This window comes from Argentina silus (genome assembly GCF_951799395.1).
Source record: "Argentina silus genome assembly, chromosome: 3".
NCBI classification, from domain to species: Eukaryota; Metazoa; Chordata; class Actinopteri; order Argentiniformes; family Argentinidae; genus Argentina; species Argentina silus.
The window spans coordinates 852,645-870,221 of NC_139657.1; the positions used below are offsets into that span (position 1 = coordinate 852,645).

A 17,577-nucleotide genomic window follows, 5' to 3' on the forward strand; every position below is an offset into this window, starting at 1 on the left:
CCCTAACCCTAACCCTAGCCCTAACCCTAACCCTAGCCCTAACCCTAACCCATTACAATGAGCCTCGTCCTCCGATTTATACCTCCACCAGCCTCCTCCTCTGATTTGTATGTATTCCTCTCAGACTAGTGAGACTTGAGTTTCATCAGGACAATGTGAGGCAGCTGGTTCTGTAGGATTAGAGGCTGCAGTGTGGTTAACTCTATGTCTCCCAATAGATCAGCTCTCATTTACAACAGCAAGGAAGCAGAATCCTCTGTGTTGGTGCAGGAGGGCCTGTTGGTGCAGGAGGGCCTGATGGTGCAGGATGGCCTGTTGGTGCAGGAGGGAGGGCCTGTTGGTGCAGGAGGGCCTGTTGGTGCAGGAGGGAGGGCCTGTTGGTGCAGGAGGGTCTGTTGGTGCAGGAGGGCCTGATGGTGCAGGAGGGCCTGTTGGTGCAGGAGGGAGGGCCTGTTGGTGCAGGAGGGAGGGCCTTTTGGTGCAGGAGGGTGGGCCTGTTGGTGCAGGAGAGCCTGTTGATGCAGGAGAGAGGGCCTTTTGGTGCAGGAGGGAGGGCCTGTTGGTGCAGGAGAGCCTGTTGGTGCAGGAAGGAGGGCCTGATGGTGCAGGAAGGATGGCCTGTTGGTACAGGAGGAGGGCCTCTTGGTGCAGGAGGTTCCTCTTGGTGCAGGAGGGCCTGGCTGTACATTAGGTCTACAATGCCACGTACTTAAGCCCAACATATCCAGATGAGGAGTGTGATTGTTCAAGTTCAAGTTCAAGTTTATTTGTTACGTCTCATACACGAGTGCAGGGAGTAAAATTCTTGGGCTCGGTTCCATGACAATGCAGCATACAAAATACAAATAATACAAATACGCAGTGAACTACTGTTTGTGTGTGTGTGTGTGTGTGTGTATTATTATATTTTTGTTATTATTGTTTGTGTGTGTTATTGTCTCATTGTTTGTGCTTGGATGGGAGCACTCAGCTACCTGGGCAAACGGACAGTAAATCCTTTGCTAGGAGATAGCATCAATATTGCATGCAGGTATATAGGACTGGCTGGTCTCTTAAAGGGACAGCGACCAAATACTATGAACTATTCCCACAATGCCTGTATGAACCCCTGAACCACAAGGCCTGTATGAACCCCTGAACCACAAGGCCTGTATGAACCCCTGAACCACAAGGCCTGTATGAACCCCTGAACAACAAGGCCTGTATGAACCCCTGAACCACAAGGCCTGTATGAACCCCTGAACCACAAGGCCTGTATGAACCCCTGTCGTCTCTCTGTTTCTCTCCTCCCTCCCTCGTCTCTCTCTCTCTGTGTCCCCCCTCTCTCTATCTCCCTCCCTCCTTCTCTCCATCCCTCCACAGAGAAACTTCAGGAAAGGGAAGGAGATGATGATATTTATAAGGGAGGCAGCGAACACTCGGAAGAGGAAGAGGAAGAGAGGAGAGGGGGATATTGGAATAAAGCTGTCTATCATCAGAGGAGTCTTCATCAGAGGAGTCTTCAGTGGGCTTTTTGGTTTTATGGTTTATGGATCGTTCCAGTAAACAATAACGCTTCAACTTACATCAACACAATTAAGCCTTCACCTTCTCATTAGAGCAAGAGCGCGCACACACACACACACACACACACACATATGCTGAGTCGTCTGAAACAGCTACATTGGCCTTTTGTTTCACCATGCCCCTCCTTCCCCATCCACATAATCTATGTGTGAGTGTGTGTGTGTGTGTGTGTGTCCATGCCTGTGTTTGTGCGTGTGTTTGTGCGTGTGTGTGCATGCCTGTGTGTGTGTGTGTCCATGCCTGTGTGTAAAGTGTGTGTGTGTGTGTAAAGTGTGTAAGGTGTGGGTAATAATGGTTTTCATTTGGTTACGGCAGTGGAAGGGCCACCCTGAGAAGGCTAGATTAAATCTGCGGTGTGTCAGAGGGGAGGAGGGGAGGAGGAAATAGCATTCAGCTGTCAGAGGACGCGAGGTGAAAAATAACCTGTCATCACTTTCAGCCATCTTGGATGCTCTCTTCCTTCCTCTCTCTTCAGTCCTGAGGTGGGCTTTCTCAGGACAGGGGGGGAGACGGAGAACATGTGTAATAGATAGAGACCGAGAGAGGGAGGGAGGGAGGGAGAGGGAGGGGTGGAGGGAGGGAGAGAGAGAGAGAGGGAGGGGTGGAGGGAGAGAGAGAGGGAGGGGTGGAGGGAGGGAGGGAGAGAGAGAGAGGGAGGGGTGGAGGGAGGGAGGGAGGGAGAGAGAGAGAGAGAGAGGGAGGGAGAGAGAGAGAGGGAGAGGGAGGGAGAGAGAGTGAGAGGGAGGGAGGGAGAGAGAAAGAGGGAGGGAGGGAGAGAGGGAGAGGGAGAGAGACCACAGAGAAAGAAATAGAGAGAAATGGAGGGAGAGGGAGTGAGAGAGAGAGAGAAAGATAGAGTGAGGGAGGGAGGGAGTGAGAGGGAGGGAGAGAGAGAGAGAAAGATAGAGGGAGGGAGGGAGGGAGGGAGAGGGAGAGGGAGAGAGAGGGTGAATTGAAGAGAGTGGGAGTGAGTGTGGAAAATTGAAAAGAAAAGGTGTGGGCGATGTGAGAAACATTAACATGTTTGATACAGACTGGATACTGGAAGGGAGACTTTCCTGTTGATCAAGATGACAACTATGACACACACACACACACACACACACACACACACACACACACACACACACACACACACACACAGCATCATTGGAGTAGGTAGGGCTGGGTTAGCATGGTGGAGTAGGTTAGGTGGTTAGTTATGGTTAGTAGGTTAGGTGGTTAGTTGGTTAGGTGGTTAGTTATGGTTAGTAGGTTAGGTGGTTAGTTATGGTTAGTAGGTTAGGTGGTTAGTTATGGTTAGTAGGTTAGGTGGTTAGTAGGTTAGGTGGTTAGTTATGGTTAGTAGGTTAGGTGGTTAGTTATGGTTAGTAGGTTAGGTGGTTAGTTATGGTTAGTTGGTTAGGTGGTTAGTTATGGTTAGTAGGTTAGGTGGTTAGTTATGGTTAGTTGGTTAGGTGGTTAGTTATGGTTAGTAGGTTAGGTGGTTAGTTATGGTTAGTAGGTTAGGTGGTTAGTTGGTTAGGTGGTTAGTTATGGTTAGTAGGTTAGGTGGTTAGTTATGGTTAGTAGGTTAGGTGGTTAGTTATGGTTAGTAGGTTAGGTGGTTAGTAGGTTAGGTGGTTAGTTATGGTTAGTAGGTTAGGTGGTTAGTTATGGTTAGTAGGTTAGGTGGTTAGTTATGGTTAGTTGGTTAGGTGGTTAGTTATGGTTAGTAGGTTAGGTGGTTAGTTATGGTTAGTTGGTTAGGTGGTTAGTTATGGTTAGTAGGTTAGGTGGTTAGTTATGGTTAGTAGGTTAGGTGGTTAGTTATGGTTAGTAGGTTAGGTGGTTAGTTATGGTTAGTAGGTTAGGTGGTTAGTTATGGTTAGTAGGTGGTTAGTTATGGTTAGGTGGTTAGTAGGTTAGGTGGTTAGTTATGGTTAGTAGGTTAGGTGGTTAGTTATGGTTAGTAGGTGGTTAGTTATGGTTAGGTGGTTAGTAGGTTAGGTGGTTAGTTAGTGGAGTATGTGCTGGGTTTTGACACTCCTTTGAAGTTACTGTAGATGTAAATTATTCAACATATAAACACCCTCAAAGCACCAGGCAGAGCCAGCTCTATTGGAGTGTCTGAGAGAGATTAAGGAATAAATTGCTTGTTTGTGTGTGTGTGTGTGTGTGTGTGTGTGTGTCAGGGGACGCTGGTGGAGACAGAAATCTGAGGAGTTTGATAGAATTACTTATTCCATTCCATGCATTACAATGAGCCCGTCCTCCAATTCCTACCTCCACCAGCCTCCCCTAGTGTGTGTGTGTGTGTGTGTGTGTGCGTGCTGTGCTGTGTTCAGTTGGTAAATTCTAAATAATCTGGTTATTCTCTCTATGCTCCAGAGAACCAAGCAGGAAGTATTTCCTGGATTCCAAGTGACGGATAGTGTGTGTGTGTGTGTGTGTGTGTGTGTGTGTGTGTGTGTGTGTGTGTGTGTGTGTGTGTGTGTGTGTGTGTGTGTGTGTGTAGAGTAGAGCTTTGCCCTGGACATCCTCAGTAAACAGAGAAGTGAAGTGTTGACATTGAGGATCGACGCCTCAGGTCCACGTCTGTGTGTGTGAGTGTGTGTGTGAGTGTGTGTAGTGCAGGTGACAGTTTGACCTCAGTGTGAGTGACATGGAGGTTATGCAGGTGTAGGTGGAGCTGGCTTAAGTGTGTGTCTCTCATGTCCCAAACAAGACCATAAATCCAAATAGGAAAAATATCAAATATCCAACCGCAAGTTGGAGTTCAAACATCAACACAAAAAAATTAAATCCAACTTTAAAATCCCCAAATATGGGCATACCTGTAAGGCAGACATGAATTGCAAGGAAGTATAGAAAAGCCATTGACCTTATGGGCCAGGTTATGGATCATCACAGCCTTCCTGGGACAGCTCCACGGTCATGACCATCACAGCCTTCCTGGGACAGCTCCACGGTCATGATCATCACAGCCTTCCTGGGACAGCTCCACGGTCATGATCATCACAGCCTTCCTGGGACAGCTCCACGGTCATGACCATCACAGCCTTCCTGGGACAGCTCCACGGTCATGATCATCACAGCCTTCCTGGGACAGCCCCACGGTCATGATCATCACAGCCTTCCTGGGACAGCTCCACGGTCATGACCATCACAGCCTTCCTGGGACAGCTCCACGGTCATGACCATCACAGCCTTCCTGGGACAGCTCCACGGTCATGATCATCACAGCCTTCCTGGGACAGCTCCACGGTCATGATCATCACAGCCTTCCTGGGACAGCTCCACGGTCATGACCATCACAGCCTTCCTGGGACAGCTCCACGGTCATGACCATCACAGCCTTCCTGGGACAGCTCCACGGTCATGATCATCACAGCCTTCCTGGGACAGCTCCACGGTCATGATCATCACAGCCTTCCTGGGACAGCTCCACGGTCATGACCATCACAGCCTTCCTGGGACAGCTCCACGGTCATGACCATCACAGCCTTCCTGGGACAGCTCCACGGTCATGACCATCACAGCCTTCCTGGGACAGCTCCACGGTCATGATCATCACAGCCTTCCTGGGACAGCTCCACGGTCATGACCATCACAGCCTTCCTGGGACAGCTCCACGGTCATGATCATCACAGCCTTCCTGGGACAGCTCCACGGTCATGATCATCACAGCCTTCCTGGGACAGCTCCACGGTCATGATCATCACAGCCTTCCTGGGACAGCTCCACGGTCATGACCATCACAGCCTTCCTGGGACAGCTCCACGGTCATGATCATCACAGAACCAATCAAAACAGCTCATCCTTCCTCGGAGTGGAAGTGTTCCACATAAATGAGCAAATATGATAGTTGTCCTATGAAACCTCTCACCCCTGACCCCTCCAAACTGGTTTAGGCAGACCCCAATGCAGAAAGTAGGCAAGACTTTTAAAAAATCTAGCTTCAAGTTTCAAATTTATTTTTACGTCTCAGACACGAGTGCAGGGAGTAAAATTATTGGTCTCGGTTCCATGACAATGCAGCATCCAATACAAATAATACAAATAATACAATAATACAAATACGCAGTAGTGCAATATAACACAAAATAACAATAAAATAAGCAAAAAGCTGCATTGTCGTTCAGGAGCCCGAAGCACGCCAAGCCATACTGGGAGCCAGTGTGGAACATCTTTTGGGAAAGCAACATGTTGTGACCCATTTAATCTGCTAAAAAGTCCTAAACCCTAATTTTTGTACCAGTGGAGGTTGGGAACCGAAGTGGCTACGGTAGCAATTAGCGGCTCACATAGTGCAAAACACACCTAATTACATTAACGGCTCAGAGTACCTAAACCAAAATGCACCTAATCACATTCTGGAGATGAAAAGCTGTGTCGGCTTTGCACTCCCCTAATTAATGTAAATGTATGCAAGGATGAGAGTGAGTCTGACCATGTTAACTTCACACAGGAGAAAGGTGCTTTTAAAGAGGATAAGAGTGAGTTTGACCATGTTAACTTCACACAGGAGAAAGGTGCTTTTAAAGAGCGCAGTCTATTAACATTCACACATGCCTGGGGACAGAGAGAGGGGGGGGGAGGTGGTGGGAGAGCTAGAGAGAGGGGGAGGGGGGGAGAGAGAGGGGGTAGGGAGGGAGATAGATTGGGGGAGGGGAGGGAGAGGTAGAGAGAGAGAGAGAGAGGAGGGAGAGAGAGAGGGGAGGGAGGGAGAGAGAGAGAGAGGGGAGGGAGAGAGAGAGAGAGAGAGAGAGGGGAGGGAGGGAGAGATAGAGAGAGGGGAGGGAGAGAGAGAGAGAGAGAGGGGTTCAGAAAGGGACCAGTGAAAAGCATAGCCGAGAGCCGCCAACTCAACCAGCACTCCAAAACAGGTCACAACACACGGCTGTGGAGAGAAGGAGGGAGGAGGAGAGGAGGGATGGAGGGAGGAGGAGAGGAGGGATGAAGGGCATAGGCCAGCATCTCCCATTCTCTTTCTCTTTCTCTGTCTCTCTCTCCCCCTCTCTCTCTTTCTCTCTCCCCTCTCCCTGTTCTCTCGCTGGGAGGTCCTGTGTTGAAGAGGTCCTGGTCCAGAGTTGAGGTCTTGGTCCAGTGTTGAGGTGCAATGTTGAGGTCCTGGTCCAGTGTTGAGGTCTTGGTCCAGTGTTGAGGTGCAATGATGAGGTTGTGGTCCAGTGTTGAGGTCCTGGTCCAGTGTTGAGGTCTAGTGTTGTGGTCCAGTGTTGAGATCCTGGTCCAGTGTTGAGGTGCAATGTTGAGGTCCTGGTCCAGTGTTGTGGTCCAGTGTTGAGATCCTGGTCCAGTGTTGAGGTGCAATGTTGAGGTCCTGGTCCAGTGTTGTGGTCCAGTGTTGAGGTCCTGGTCCAGTGTTGAGGTCTAGTGTTGTGGTCCAGTGTTGAGGTGCAGTGTTGAGGTCCTGGTCCAGTGTTGAGATCCTGGTCCAGTGTTGAGGTGCAGTGTTGAGGTCGAGTGTTGAGGTCCTGGTCAAGTGTTGAGGTCGAGTGTTGAGGTCCTGGTCAAGTGTTGAGGTGCAGTGTTGAGGTCCTGGTCCAGTGTTGAGGTCCTGGTCAAGTGTTGAGGTCCTGGTCCAGTGTTGAGGTCCTGGTCCAGTGTTGAGGTCCTGGTCCAGTGTTGAGGTGCAGTGTTGAGGTCCAGTGTTGAGGTCCTGGTCAAGTGTTGAGGTCGAGTGTTGAGGTCCTGGTCCAGTGTTGAGGTCCTGGTCAAGTGTTGAGGTCCTGGTCCAGTGTTGAGGTGCAGTGTTGAGGTCCAGTGTTGAGGTCCTGGTCCAGTGTTGAGGTCCTGGTCGAGTGTTGAGGTCCTGGTCCAGTGTTGAGGTCCTGATCAAGTGTTGAGGTCGAGTGTTGCAGAGTGATGCTTCTGCAGAAGGTCACCAGTGACAGGCCTGCAGCACTGCTGTCAGAGTCTAAGAAAAGCAGGCAGAAAAACACAACACCCTGGACACTGAGACAGACAGACAGAAAAGAAACAGACAGGCAGACAGACAGACTGTGTGTGTGAGTGAGTGGTATGTGTGTGTGTGTGTGTGTGTGGTGCGTGTGTATGAGTGAGTGAGTGAGTGTGGTGTGTGTGCGCGCGTGTATGCATCACAGGTCTAGCAGACAGAACAGTACCAGTGTTGTTATTCCTGTCATAGCCATGCTGCCCTTCTATGAGGTGTCATAAAGGCCATGCTGCCCTTCTATGAGGTGTCATAAAGGCCATGCTGCCCTTCTATGAGGTGTCATAAAGGCCATATTCCCCCTTCTATGAGGTGTCATAAAGGCCATATTCCCTCTTCTATGAGGTGTCATAAAGGCCATATTCCCTCTTCTATGAGGTGTCATAAAGGCCATATTCCCTCTTCTATGAGGTGTCATAAAGGCCATATTCCCCCTTCTATGAGGTGTCATAAAGGCCATATTCCCTCTTCTATGAGGTGTCATAAAGGCCATATTCCCTCTTCTATGAGGTGTCATAAAGGCCATATTCCCCCTTCTATGAGGTGTCATAAAGGCCATATTCCCCCGCCCTGCACATCTGCTCCTCAAATCATCACAAATATCCACCTGAAACACAACGTTGGCAACAACACTGCCACTGAGGAGGGAGTTAGTGAGTCAGGGCTTGGTGTGAAGGCACGTCTGTGTTAGTGAGTCAGGGCTTGGTGTGAAGGCACGTTTGTGTTTGAAAGGGAAGAGCACCACTTGGTGGCCATGGGTAAATAACACCTGTGTGTGGTCACTATCAGCCACCACATCGCAAACAAAAATTGTGTGTGTGTGTGTGTGTGTAACCAGTTCGTATTGGACAGGTGGTGTGGTAGTGAGTGGACTGTGATCTACCTATCTATGTATCTATAACTATCTCCTAATGAAAGGTATTTTAACCATGGGGCAGCACCCACGATAATGGTGGGGAAACTAGGATCTAACTAAAGGTTCTAATGGTTATTATCTGATCAATATCAAATTACAGAATTATTTGACATCAACAGGCATTGACCTTTTGTTTGTTTCAATCACCAGAGAAACACACATGGGTACAAATACGAGACATGTCTTAAAGAAAAGAGTCAATCAATGGTTAACAATCAATTTACAATCATTACAAAGGGTTCTAAGAATAAACAGAAACTAAATTCATACAAGAAGATTGATGGTCGTGTTGAATGGATACTAATCTCGGACCTCAGAATCTCATCTCCAAATAAAATGAATATTTTATTTAACTTTTATTTAAATTTTACACTTTGCCAGATATAATAAAACTGATGGTTCCATCAAAACTATGAAGGAACACATATGGAATTATGTAGTAAACAAAAAAGTGTTAAACAAACCAGAATATGTTTTATATTTTAGATTCTTCAAAGTAGCCACCTTTTGCTTTGCACACTCTTGGCAAGGTGTGTCCAAACTTTTGACTGGTACTCTGTGTGTGTGTGTGTGTCTATATATATATATATATATATATATATATATATATATATATATATATATATATAGACACACACACACACACACACTCACACTCACCGGCCACTTTATTAGGTACACCTTGCTAGTACCGGGTTGGACCCCGTGGTTATTTGAGTTACTGTTGCCTTTCTATCATCTCGAACCAGTCTGGCCATTCTCCTCTGACCTCTGGCATCAACAAGGCATTTTCGCCCAGAGAACTGCCGCTCACTGGATATTTTCTCTTTTTCGGACCATTCTCTGTAAACCCTAGAGATGGTTGTGCGTGAAAATCCCAGTAGATCAGCAGTTTCTGAAATACTCAGACCAGCCCGTCTGGCACCAACAACCATGACACATTCTAAATATTAATTGAAAACATATGTTTCAGATGTGTAATCCATACATTTTATAAAAAGTAAGATATTTCTAAATCTAAAAACATTTAATAGTTAAACCTTGTAACCACATTTAATTTATAAATCAAATAAAGCAGACAATTTTTTAAACACAGAATTCAAATTTTACATCTGTGTCTGTTCGGGAATTTTTTTTTTTTTAAATGTATATCTAATATTTGTGGTGCAAAATACATATTTAAGTAATATTTTTCATTTAAATCTAAAATCTATATTACAGAAATAAATACTTAGCTTGGACAAACATTTACATTTAATCTGGGGATATGAAATTAAATATATTAATTAAAATCTGAATCTCAGATTAACACAGCCATATTTATTATGTCTGAGAAAACATATGCTAATTAACCCACCTGAGAGGAAATGGGTGTGTTCTGGTTCAGTGATCAGACAAGGCTGTAGAAACAAGGGGTTCATGTATTTCTGTAATCCAGATTTGCTCCACTGCCATTTAGTTCCATTTGTTTCTTAAATATTTATTTTGCATTACAGACAAGATATTAATTAAAATTAAATAAATACATATTGCTAAATATTTATTTTGGAATTCAAATATTTATTTCTGTAATCCAGATTTAAGCTTTTTCGTATTCAGGGGGAGTGGAGCATGACACTTCCTCTGATGTCTCTTTAGGTGTCCTAGTTGACTGAAACTGTTTCCACACAGGGAGCAGTGGTATGGCCTCTCTCCTGTATGTATTCTCTGATGGGTCTTTAGGTCTCCTAGTTGACTGAAACTCTTCCCACACTTGGAGCAGTGGTATGGCCTCTCTCCTGTGTGGATCCTCTGATGTCTCTTTAGGTTTTTCAGTTGACTGAAACTCTTTCCACACTGGGAGCAGCGGTATGGCTTCTCTCCTGTGTGTATTCTCTGATGGGTCTTTAGGTCTCCTAGTTGACTGAAACTCTTCCCACACTTGGAGCAGTGGTGTGGCCTCTCTCCTGTGTGTATTCTCTGATGATCCTTTAAGGTGCCAGAGAGACTGAAACTCTTCCCACACTGGGAGCAGTGGTATGGCCTCTCTCCTGTGTGTATTCTCTGATGCTCCTTCAGGTTTCCTAGACGACTGAAACTCTTCCCACACTGGGAGCAGTGGTGTGGCCTCTCTCCTGTGTGTATTCTCTGATGTTGCTTTAGGGTACTAGGGTAAGCGAAACTCTTCTCACACTGAGGGCAAGGGTAAGTATGTTCTCCTCTGTGAGTCTGTGGTTGTTTATGGTTTCCTGATGCGGTGGAGCTGGGCTCGCTGTCTGAGCCTGGGTTGGAGCTCTCTCCTGTAAGGATAGGAACATATACATGATTAGAAACAATATGAGAGCAACAAGTAGTGCTTCCATAGGCTTAGCTGTGCCAAAAGTAACAACATATCTGGGGTCTATAGAACACCATGACTGAACACAGACACTGTCAGACTAAGCAAATATTGACTGTTTCAGTGGTACACTATTAACACCATAGAGCATTGACTAGGAGTTGTACAATAAATACCATTTTAACATTAGACAAATTCATGACAAGAACTTACCATCCAACTCTCTACCTTTCTCCTCTACATCCTCTCCTCCTTCCTCTTCTTTCAACATCATATTTTTCTCCTCCACTTCCTCTTCTTCCTCCTCTTTCACTACCACTTCCAGTGTTTGACTGCAGATCTCCAGCTTCACTGCCACCATCTCTGGACCCCACTGTGTGCTTGTCTGGGCTGGAGAACCACAGCCAGAACCAGGGGACTCTGTGGACTTGGGTTCAGACATGGTAGCTGGGCTGTGAGGTGGATCTGTGTTGTGTAAACAAAGGAAGAGGCACAAACAGTGGAGAGTTAATTTCACAAACATTCAGATCAAAAAACCTAAACAGAGGATTTGCACGACTATGAATTACTGATGTCAAGTGTTGGCTGGGTTCTCTACCTATTCCAGGCACTGCGGTAAATGTATTGGAGGCTCACAGGCTCACTATGGTCTCGACTAACCAAATGAACTTAGTTTTGGAGGGGCACCATGTCATACATCAAGCAACACTATATTTTCCACACCCTTCTAAGTCCCAAATGCAATACACTGTAATACACTGACCATGGGCTAATTTTTTTTTAATATATATATATATATCTTATAGAGCAAAAACTATTCTAGGCACCATGGTAAATGTATTGTAGCAAATACTCAGAAGAGTCTCGAATCAATATGCTGTCATATTAAGGGGCATTATTAGCTAATAGATATTTTATCCAGTGATTTTCATTGGCTGTATTTATTTGACCTTGAAACATGTTTAAAATGTCACTTAAATGTCAACAAATATGAATCACTGTTGATGTTTAGACAGTTACACGTTTATCACAGTTTTTTTATGTGATATCTTTAGGACGTTTATTTTGAACATTTCTGAAATTCTGAAATTTAATTAAATTATTTTTTAACGTGGCTGAAAACACCCAGATCCACATTGAGAATCATAGAACATATATTAGCGTCATGGCTGCCAAATTTGCGATTCGCAAGCCACAATAAGCCACAATAAGACTTCCGGTTTTTGTATTTTGCCTTCAGAATACAAGTCCTCGGTAAAATGCTGTATGTATGATAACAAATCAATGTTTTTTTGCAGCTTTACTGTGAAAAAAGAATAACTACATGGGGGGGGGGGGGATATAAACTAAACATAATGTAAACTGCCTACTTAGAATATATGTATAATATTATAAGGTGAAGGACATTGAGAAATGGTTGGAGCTCAAGTAAATGAATGCAGAGAACATGGCTAACGGAGGTGACACTAAATCTTATAGGATCAGAATATACGATTCTATATTCTATATAAAGGATTTTTAAACAGGGTAACCAAACGTTTAAAAACTCAACATCTGGACAGATGACAAGAAGTTGAGCATTTTCAAAGTCCGTCTCTCCTGTTTGTATTATCTGATGGTCCTTTAGGGTGCCAGAGTGACTGAAGCTCCTCCCCCACTATGAGCAGTGGTATGGCCTCTCTCCTGTATGCATTCTCTGATGTACCTTTAGGTTTCCTGAGTTTTTGAAACCCTTCCTATACTGTGAGCAGTGGTATTGCCTCTCTCCTGTGTGTACTTTCGAAGGTATCTTTAAGTTGCCATAACGATTGAAACTCTTCCGACACTGGGAGCAGTGGTATGACCTCCAGTCATTTTCACTCCTTTACTTGAATGGTCTCGGGAGCTTATCCTATCTCCAACAAAAATTATTTTCAAAAGATGAAGTATGTTTTGTTAAAAAATATACCAAATTATATGTAAAGCCATGGATTTGACAGAATATATAGCAGTCTACCAAAAAAACTTTTTATTTTTTTTACGTTTTTCTCATTGATCATTTCTTCTTTTGGCTTTAAACATCACTGACTCCGGACAAGAGTGACTACATCACTGCTTGCAAGTGTTGTTAATGTCTATCTACTCATGCTTCATAGAACCTACACAAAATAACCCATATAAGGTTTAACTTTGGTCCACCAGACCGTTCACATATGTGGGTGGAAGTGTCTGGGAACGAGACTAGCACTTTAGCAACATCACTACTTTGGTCAGTAGCAAACGTATGTTGAAGCCAGTCAGTAAACTACAGACCTACAGACATGAGGCCAACATGGTTTTGTATTGTGTACCAGGGCGTTGGTAACAGGCTCAGCGTCAGCAAGACCCAAGACAACCCATTACCATTAGGCTACATAGGCTATTTTTATATATATATATTTTTTCACTTTCGACCTCTCCTGTGTGTCTCTGATGTTTCTTTAAGTTGCTAGGATAAGCGAAACTCTTCCCACACTGAGGGCAAAGGTAAGTATGTTCTCCTCTGTGAGCCAACATGAGAGCAACATGAGAGCAACATAGCCTACTAGTTACCTACTAGCAACATAGCCAAGCTACTTTATCTTTTCCATGCTGCTCACTTCTTTCAGTCTTAGAAAAGTATTATATGAGCAGATATATTGCTGTTAATTGTCAAGAACTTTAGTCTGACCCATTCCTAATACACTATTAAAACCATAGAGCATTGAACAGGGGTTGTACAATAAATACACTTTGAATATTGGTCAAATTCATGAACTTACCATCCAACTCACTATCTTTCTCCTCTACATCCTCTCCTCCTTCCTCTTCTTTCACCATCACTTCTTCCTCCTCCTCTTTCACTACCACATTGTGTTCCAGTGTTTGACTGCAGATCTCCAGCTTCACTGCCACCATCTCTGGACCCCACTGTGTGCTTGTCTGGGCTGGAGAACCACAGCCAGAACCCAGGGACTCTGTGGACTTGGGTTCAGACATGGTAGCTGGGCTGTGAGGTGGATCTGTGTTGGGTAAACAAAGGTAGAGGCACACCAGGTGAAGAGTTAATTTCACAAACAATCAGATTGCCAAACACCTAACAGAGGATATGCACTACTATGAATTATTCATGTCAAGTGTTGGCTGGGCTGTGGTCCGATTCTCTACCCCTCTGGCTGAATGGTGCACTCTACCCTCCCCCTCATGGGTTTAAAAGGAATAGACTGGTCTAAGCAGCATGGTGGAGTCTCATGCCAGCACCAATCCAATGCTTTTGAGTTTTGAAGGATTCGTAAACAAGTGCACCATTCCGCCAGATGGTTGACAATCAAAGCAGGAGAATACAGGACACTGAGCGGGTGAAGGCGGCGTACCCCCCTGAGTGTGGGGGGGGCATAGTAAATGTGGGAGGACTTAGAGCCCATTGTGGCCAAAGGTACAGGCGGACTAAAAGGCCAGCAAAAATTGACTCTTCTGAGTATTTTCTACAATACATTTACCGCGGCACCTAGAATAGTTTTTGCACTATAAGCCAATATATATTTCATATACATTGATTTGCATTGGCTGCATTTATTTGACCTTGAAACATGTTTTAAAACCCACATTTTATACAAATATCATTTAAATATAATCTAATATTAATCATTGTTAATGTTTAGACAGTTATATTTCATAAATCGGGTTAGGTTTATCACCGTTCTTTTTTTTTTTTTTTTTTTACTTTGGGACTTTTAATTTTGAAACATTCCGAAATTCAATGACCCGGAAGTAGTTGGTTAATGTGGCTGAAAAGACGAGAATAACGGAGATCCTCTCAGTGTGTCAGCTTACTGTCTATGAGCTAACTACAGCTACATCAAAGTCAGTGTGTCAGCTTACTGTCTATGAGCTAACTACAGCTACATCAAAGTCAGTGTGTCAGCTTACTGTCTATGACCTAACTACAGCTACATCAAAGTCAGTGTGTCAGCTTACTGTCTATGACCTAACTACAGCTACATCAAAGTCAGTGTGTCAGCTTACTGTCTATGACCTAACTACAGCTACATCAAAGTCAGTGTGTCAGCTTACTGTCTATGACCTAACTACAGCTACATCAAAGTCAGTGTGTCAGCTTACTGTCTATGAGCTAACTACAGCTACATCAAAGCCAGTGTGTCAGCTTACTGTCTATGACCTAACTACAGCTACATCAAAGTCAGTGTGTCAGCTTACTGTCTATGACCTAACTACAGCTACATCAAAGTCAGTGTGTCAGCTTACTGTCTATGACCTAACTACAGCTACATCAAAGTCAGTGTGTCAGCTTACTGTCTATGACCTAACTACAGCTACATCAAAGTCAGTGTGTCAGCTTACTGTCTATGACCTAACTACAGCTACATCAAAGTCAGTGTGTCAGCTTACTGTCTATGACCTAACTACAGCTACATCAAAGTCAGTGTGTCAGCTTACTGTCTATGAGCTAACTACAGCTACATCAAAGTCAGTGTGTCAGCTTACTGTCTGACCTAACTACAGCTACATCAAAGTCAGTGTGTCAGCTTACTGTCTATGACCTAACTACAGCTACATCAAAGTCAGTGTGTCAGCTTACTGTCTATGACCTAACTACAGCTACATCAAAGCCAGTGTGTCAGTTTACTGTCTATGAGCTAACTACAGCTACATCAAAGCCAGTGTGTGGATCTACATTACCAGGTTGCTCACATTATACAATAATAGCGTTCAAAACGCTTCCTTACGTTAGCTGGTTAAAAACTACTGACCACTCTGCATCGCCATGGTTCTCAAATGCACTGATTATTACGAAATTAAACATCAACAGCTGCGCATGAACTTGTAAAGTTCACCGTGTTCCAGAACTTCTCAATTAATAAAAACTGTTCTAATCGCATTCTGATTGGAGTAACAACCTGCATCAAGACTTATCAAAAACCTACAGGATCCAATAGGATTGCTTTGATTTGCAATAAAACACACATTCCTGTAGGAGTTCGATAGAGGTGACACAAAATCCGACAGAATTATGAGAATGTAGGATTCTACTGGAAAAGTCATCCATCCTTTTGGATTTTTTAATAGGGTGACCAAACTTGTTAAAACTCAACATCGGGACAGGTGACAATAAGTCGAGCATTTTGAAAGTCTCTTTCTGTTAACAGTCTCACACACCGAGACCATCAGTTCACTCACTGCGTTCATATACTGAGTCTGAACCAAGTACACAAGCATGGTGAACACACGACGGAGCCCAAACTACATACGGTATTAGAATAGGCTACAAGACAACGACATATAATGCAACATGACAATCTGTAGATACTAACTGTCCTTTGCACAGTTAAAGTTATTCATCGGGCTAATATATTCGTTTTCCTCACCTGCGATGCGATGCTTCATTGATCGTCTCTCCGGGAGGATCGGACTGCGACCACAGCATGAAAACTCTGCTCTGACAACACAACACTGTCGTCTGTTGATGACATCATCACTGGGAGTTTCACTCTTCTTTTTCTGCTCGGAACGTTTAACAGAGAATAAACAGGGAGCGGAACGATTACAAAACTATTAAAACAAATCTAAAGATTAATTAATTAATAAATAAATTGTCATTGTCATTTTACCTTGGATATTGGAAGTCTATGGAGCAACACAGTTTGTTGAACGTCATTAATAGGTACCGTAACTTTTTTACTTTGACAACTAAACCTTTTCAAACTAAGTTACTGGTCTCCAGACATGTTGTCGTGTCAGACTCATTGCTTTGAGGACTCAGTGGTTGCATTTTGAAAACAGAAGGCTGCGCCATTCCAACATCCATCCTGAGAGGAGGGCAGCGTGGGCGCAGGAAACAGTGATGACGATGTGATGCAGCGATGAGACCCGGGTTCAAGCCCCGCCCATCACACCAAGACTGAGGCTATGAAGCCTTACCTTGAATTGAAGACTGTTGGTTTAGAAAAAAAATGTTTTACTACACATTATTTGGTGTAGTTCTTATTATTGACCAGTAGGTGTCTCCCTTAGACCAGGGTATGTTACTAGAAGTTGTTGATCTGAAATAAGGTCCCATAAGCGTTTCAAATTAAAGCACTGATTGATGTATCGTAATGTGCATTGATCTTTAGAATTAAATCATCCACCATCATCTAATCGAACACAGTTGGTGAGAAACCCCCACTAAAAGGCACACAATCATAAACTCATAGTCCACCATGCAAACAGAATGCTACAGGAAACCCTCATACCATTCCTCTGCACACTAAATAAGGGACAAAAGCCTCATTAAATATGTTGGACTGATCAGTTTTCAAATATTTGTCATGTATTTTTGTGTTTTTAGCCATTTATTTTATGTCTGTGTACACAAACAATAGTTTCACCATTCAGAAAGGACAACACTGTTTAACCATAGTTAGTAGTTATAGTCCCCCTATTTCAGGGCATCACATTACAGTTTGCTAAAAAAGTACCTAAAAAAGCATGCAAGGCCTGGAAAATGGTCTTGTGGACAGAAAAGACGGATATGATCATGTTAGGGTTATGATCATGTTAGGGTTATGATCATGTTAGGGTTAGGGTTATGATCATGTTAGGGTTATGATCATGTTAGGGTTAGGGTTATGATCATGTTAGGGTTATGATCATGTTAGGGTTAGGGTTATGATCATGTTCCAGAGTGATTTCAAGAGGAAACTTTGGAGAAAAAAGGATCTGCCCAAGATTGACAGCATCCCACCTCATCTCTGTAACGGTGGAGTGGGTGTTGGTTGTACAGCCGACACTGGAACCGGCTAACTCGTCTTCATTGAGGATGGA

At 44.2% G+C, this 17,577-nt stretch overlaps 1 protein-coding gene across 2 annotated transcripts; it reads right to left on the bottom strand.

Moving 5' to 3' along the window:
- Positions 1-9,079: 9,079 nt before the first annotated feature.
- On the bottom strand, positions 9,080-13,595 carry LOC310802622 (uncharacterized protein). Of its 2 annotated transcripts, none has more exons than XM_083667093.1 (2): positions 13,536-13,595; positions 9,080-10,717 (listed from the first exon to the last, which is right to left on the bottom strand). In XM_083667093.1, exons 1-2 carry the CDS (start codon positions 13,591-13,593, stop codon positions 9,999-10,001), a joined length of 777 nt encoding a protein of 258 aa, XP_083523219.1. In that variant the 5' UTR covers positions 13,594-13,595; the 3' UTR covers positions 9,080-9,998. The 2 variants fall into 2 exon arrangements, with proteins under 2 accessions (XP_083523219.1, XP_083523218.1); XM_083667092.1 differs by lacking the exon at positions 13,536-13,595 and adding an exon at positions 10,969-11,211.
- Between the last annotated feature and the right edge of the window lie 3,982 nt (positions 13,596-17,577).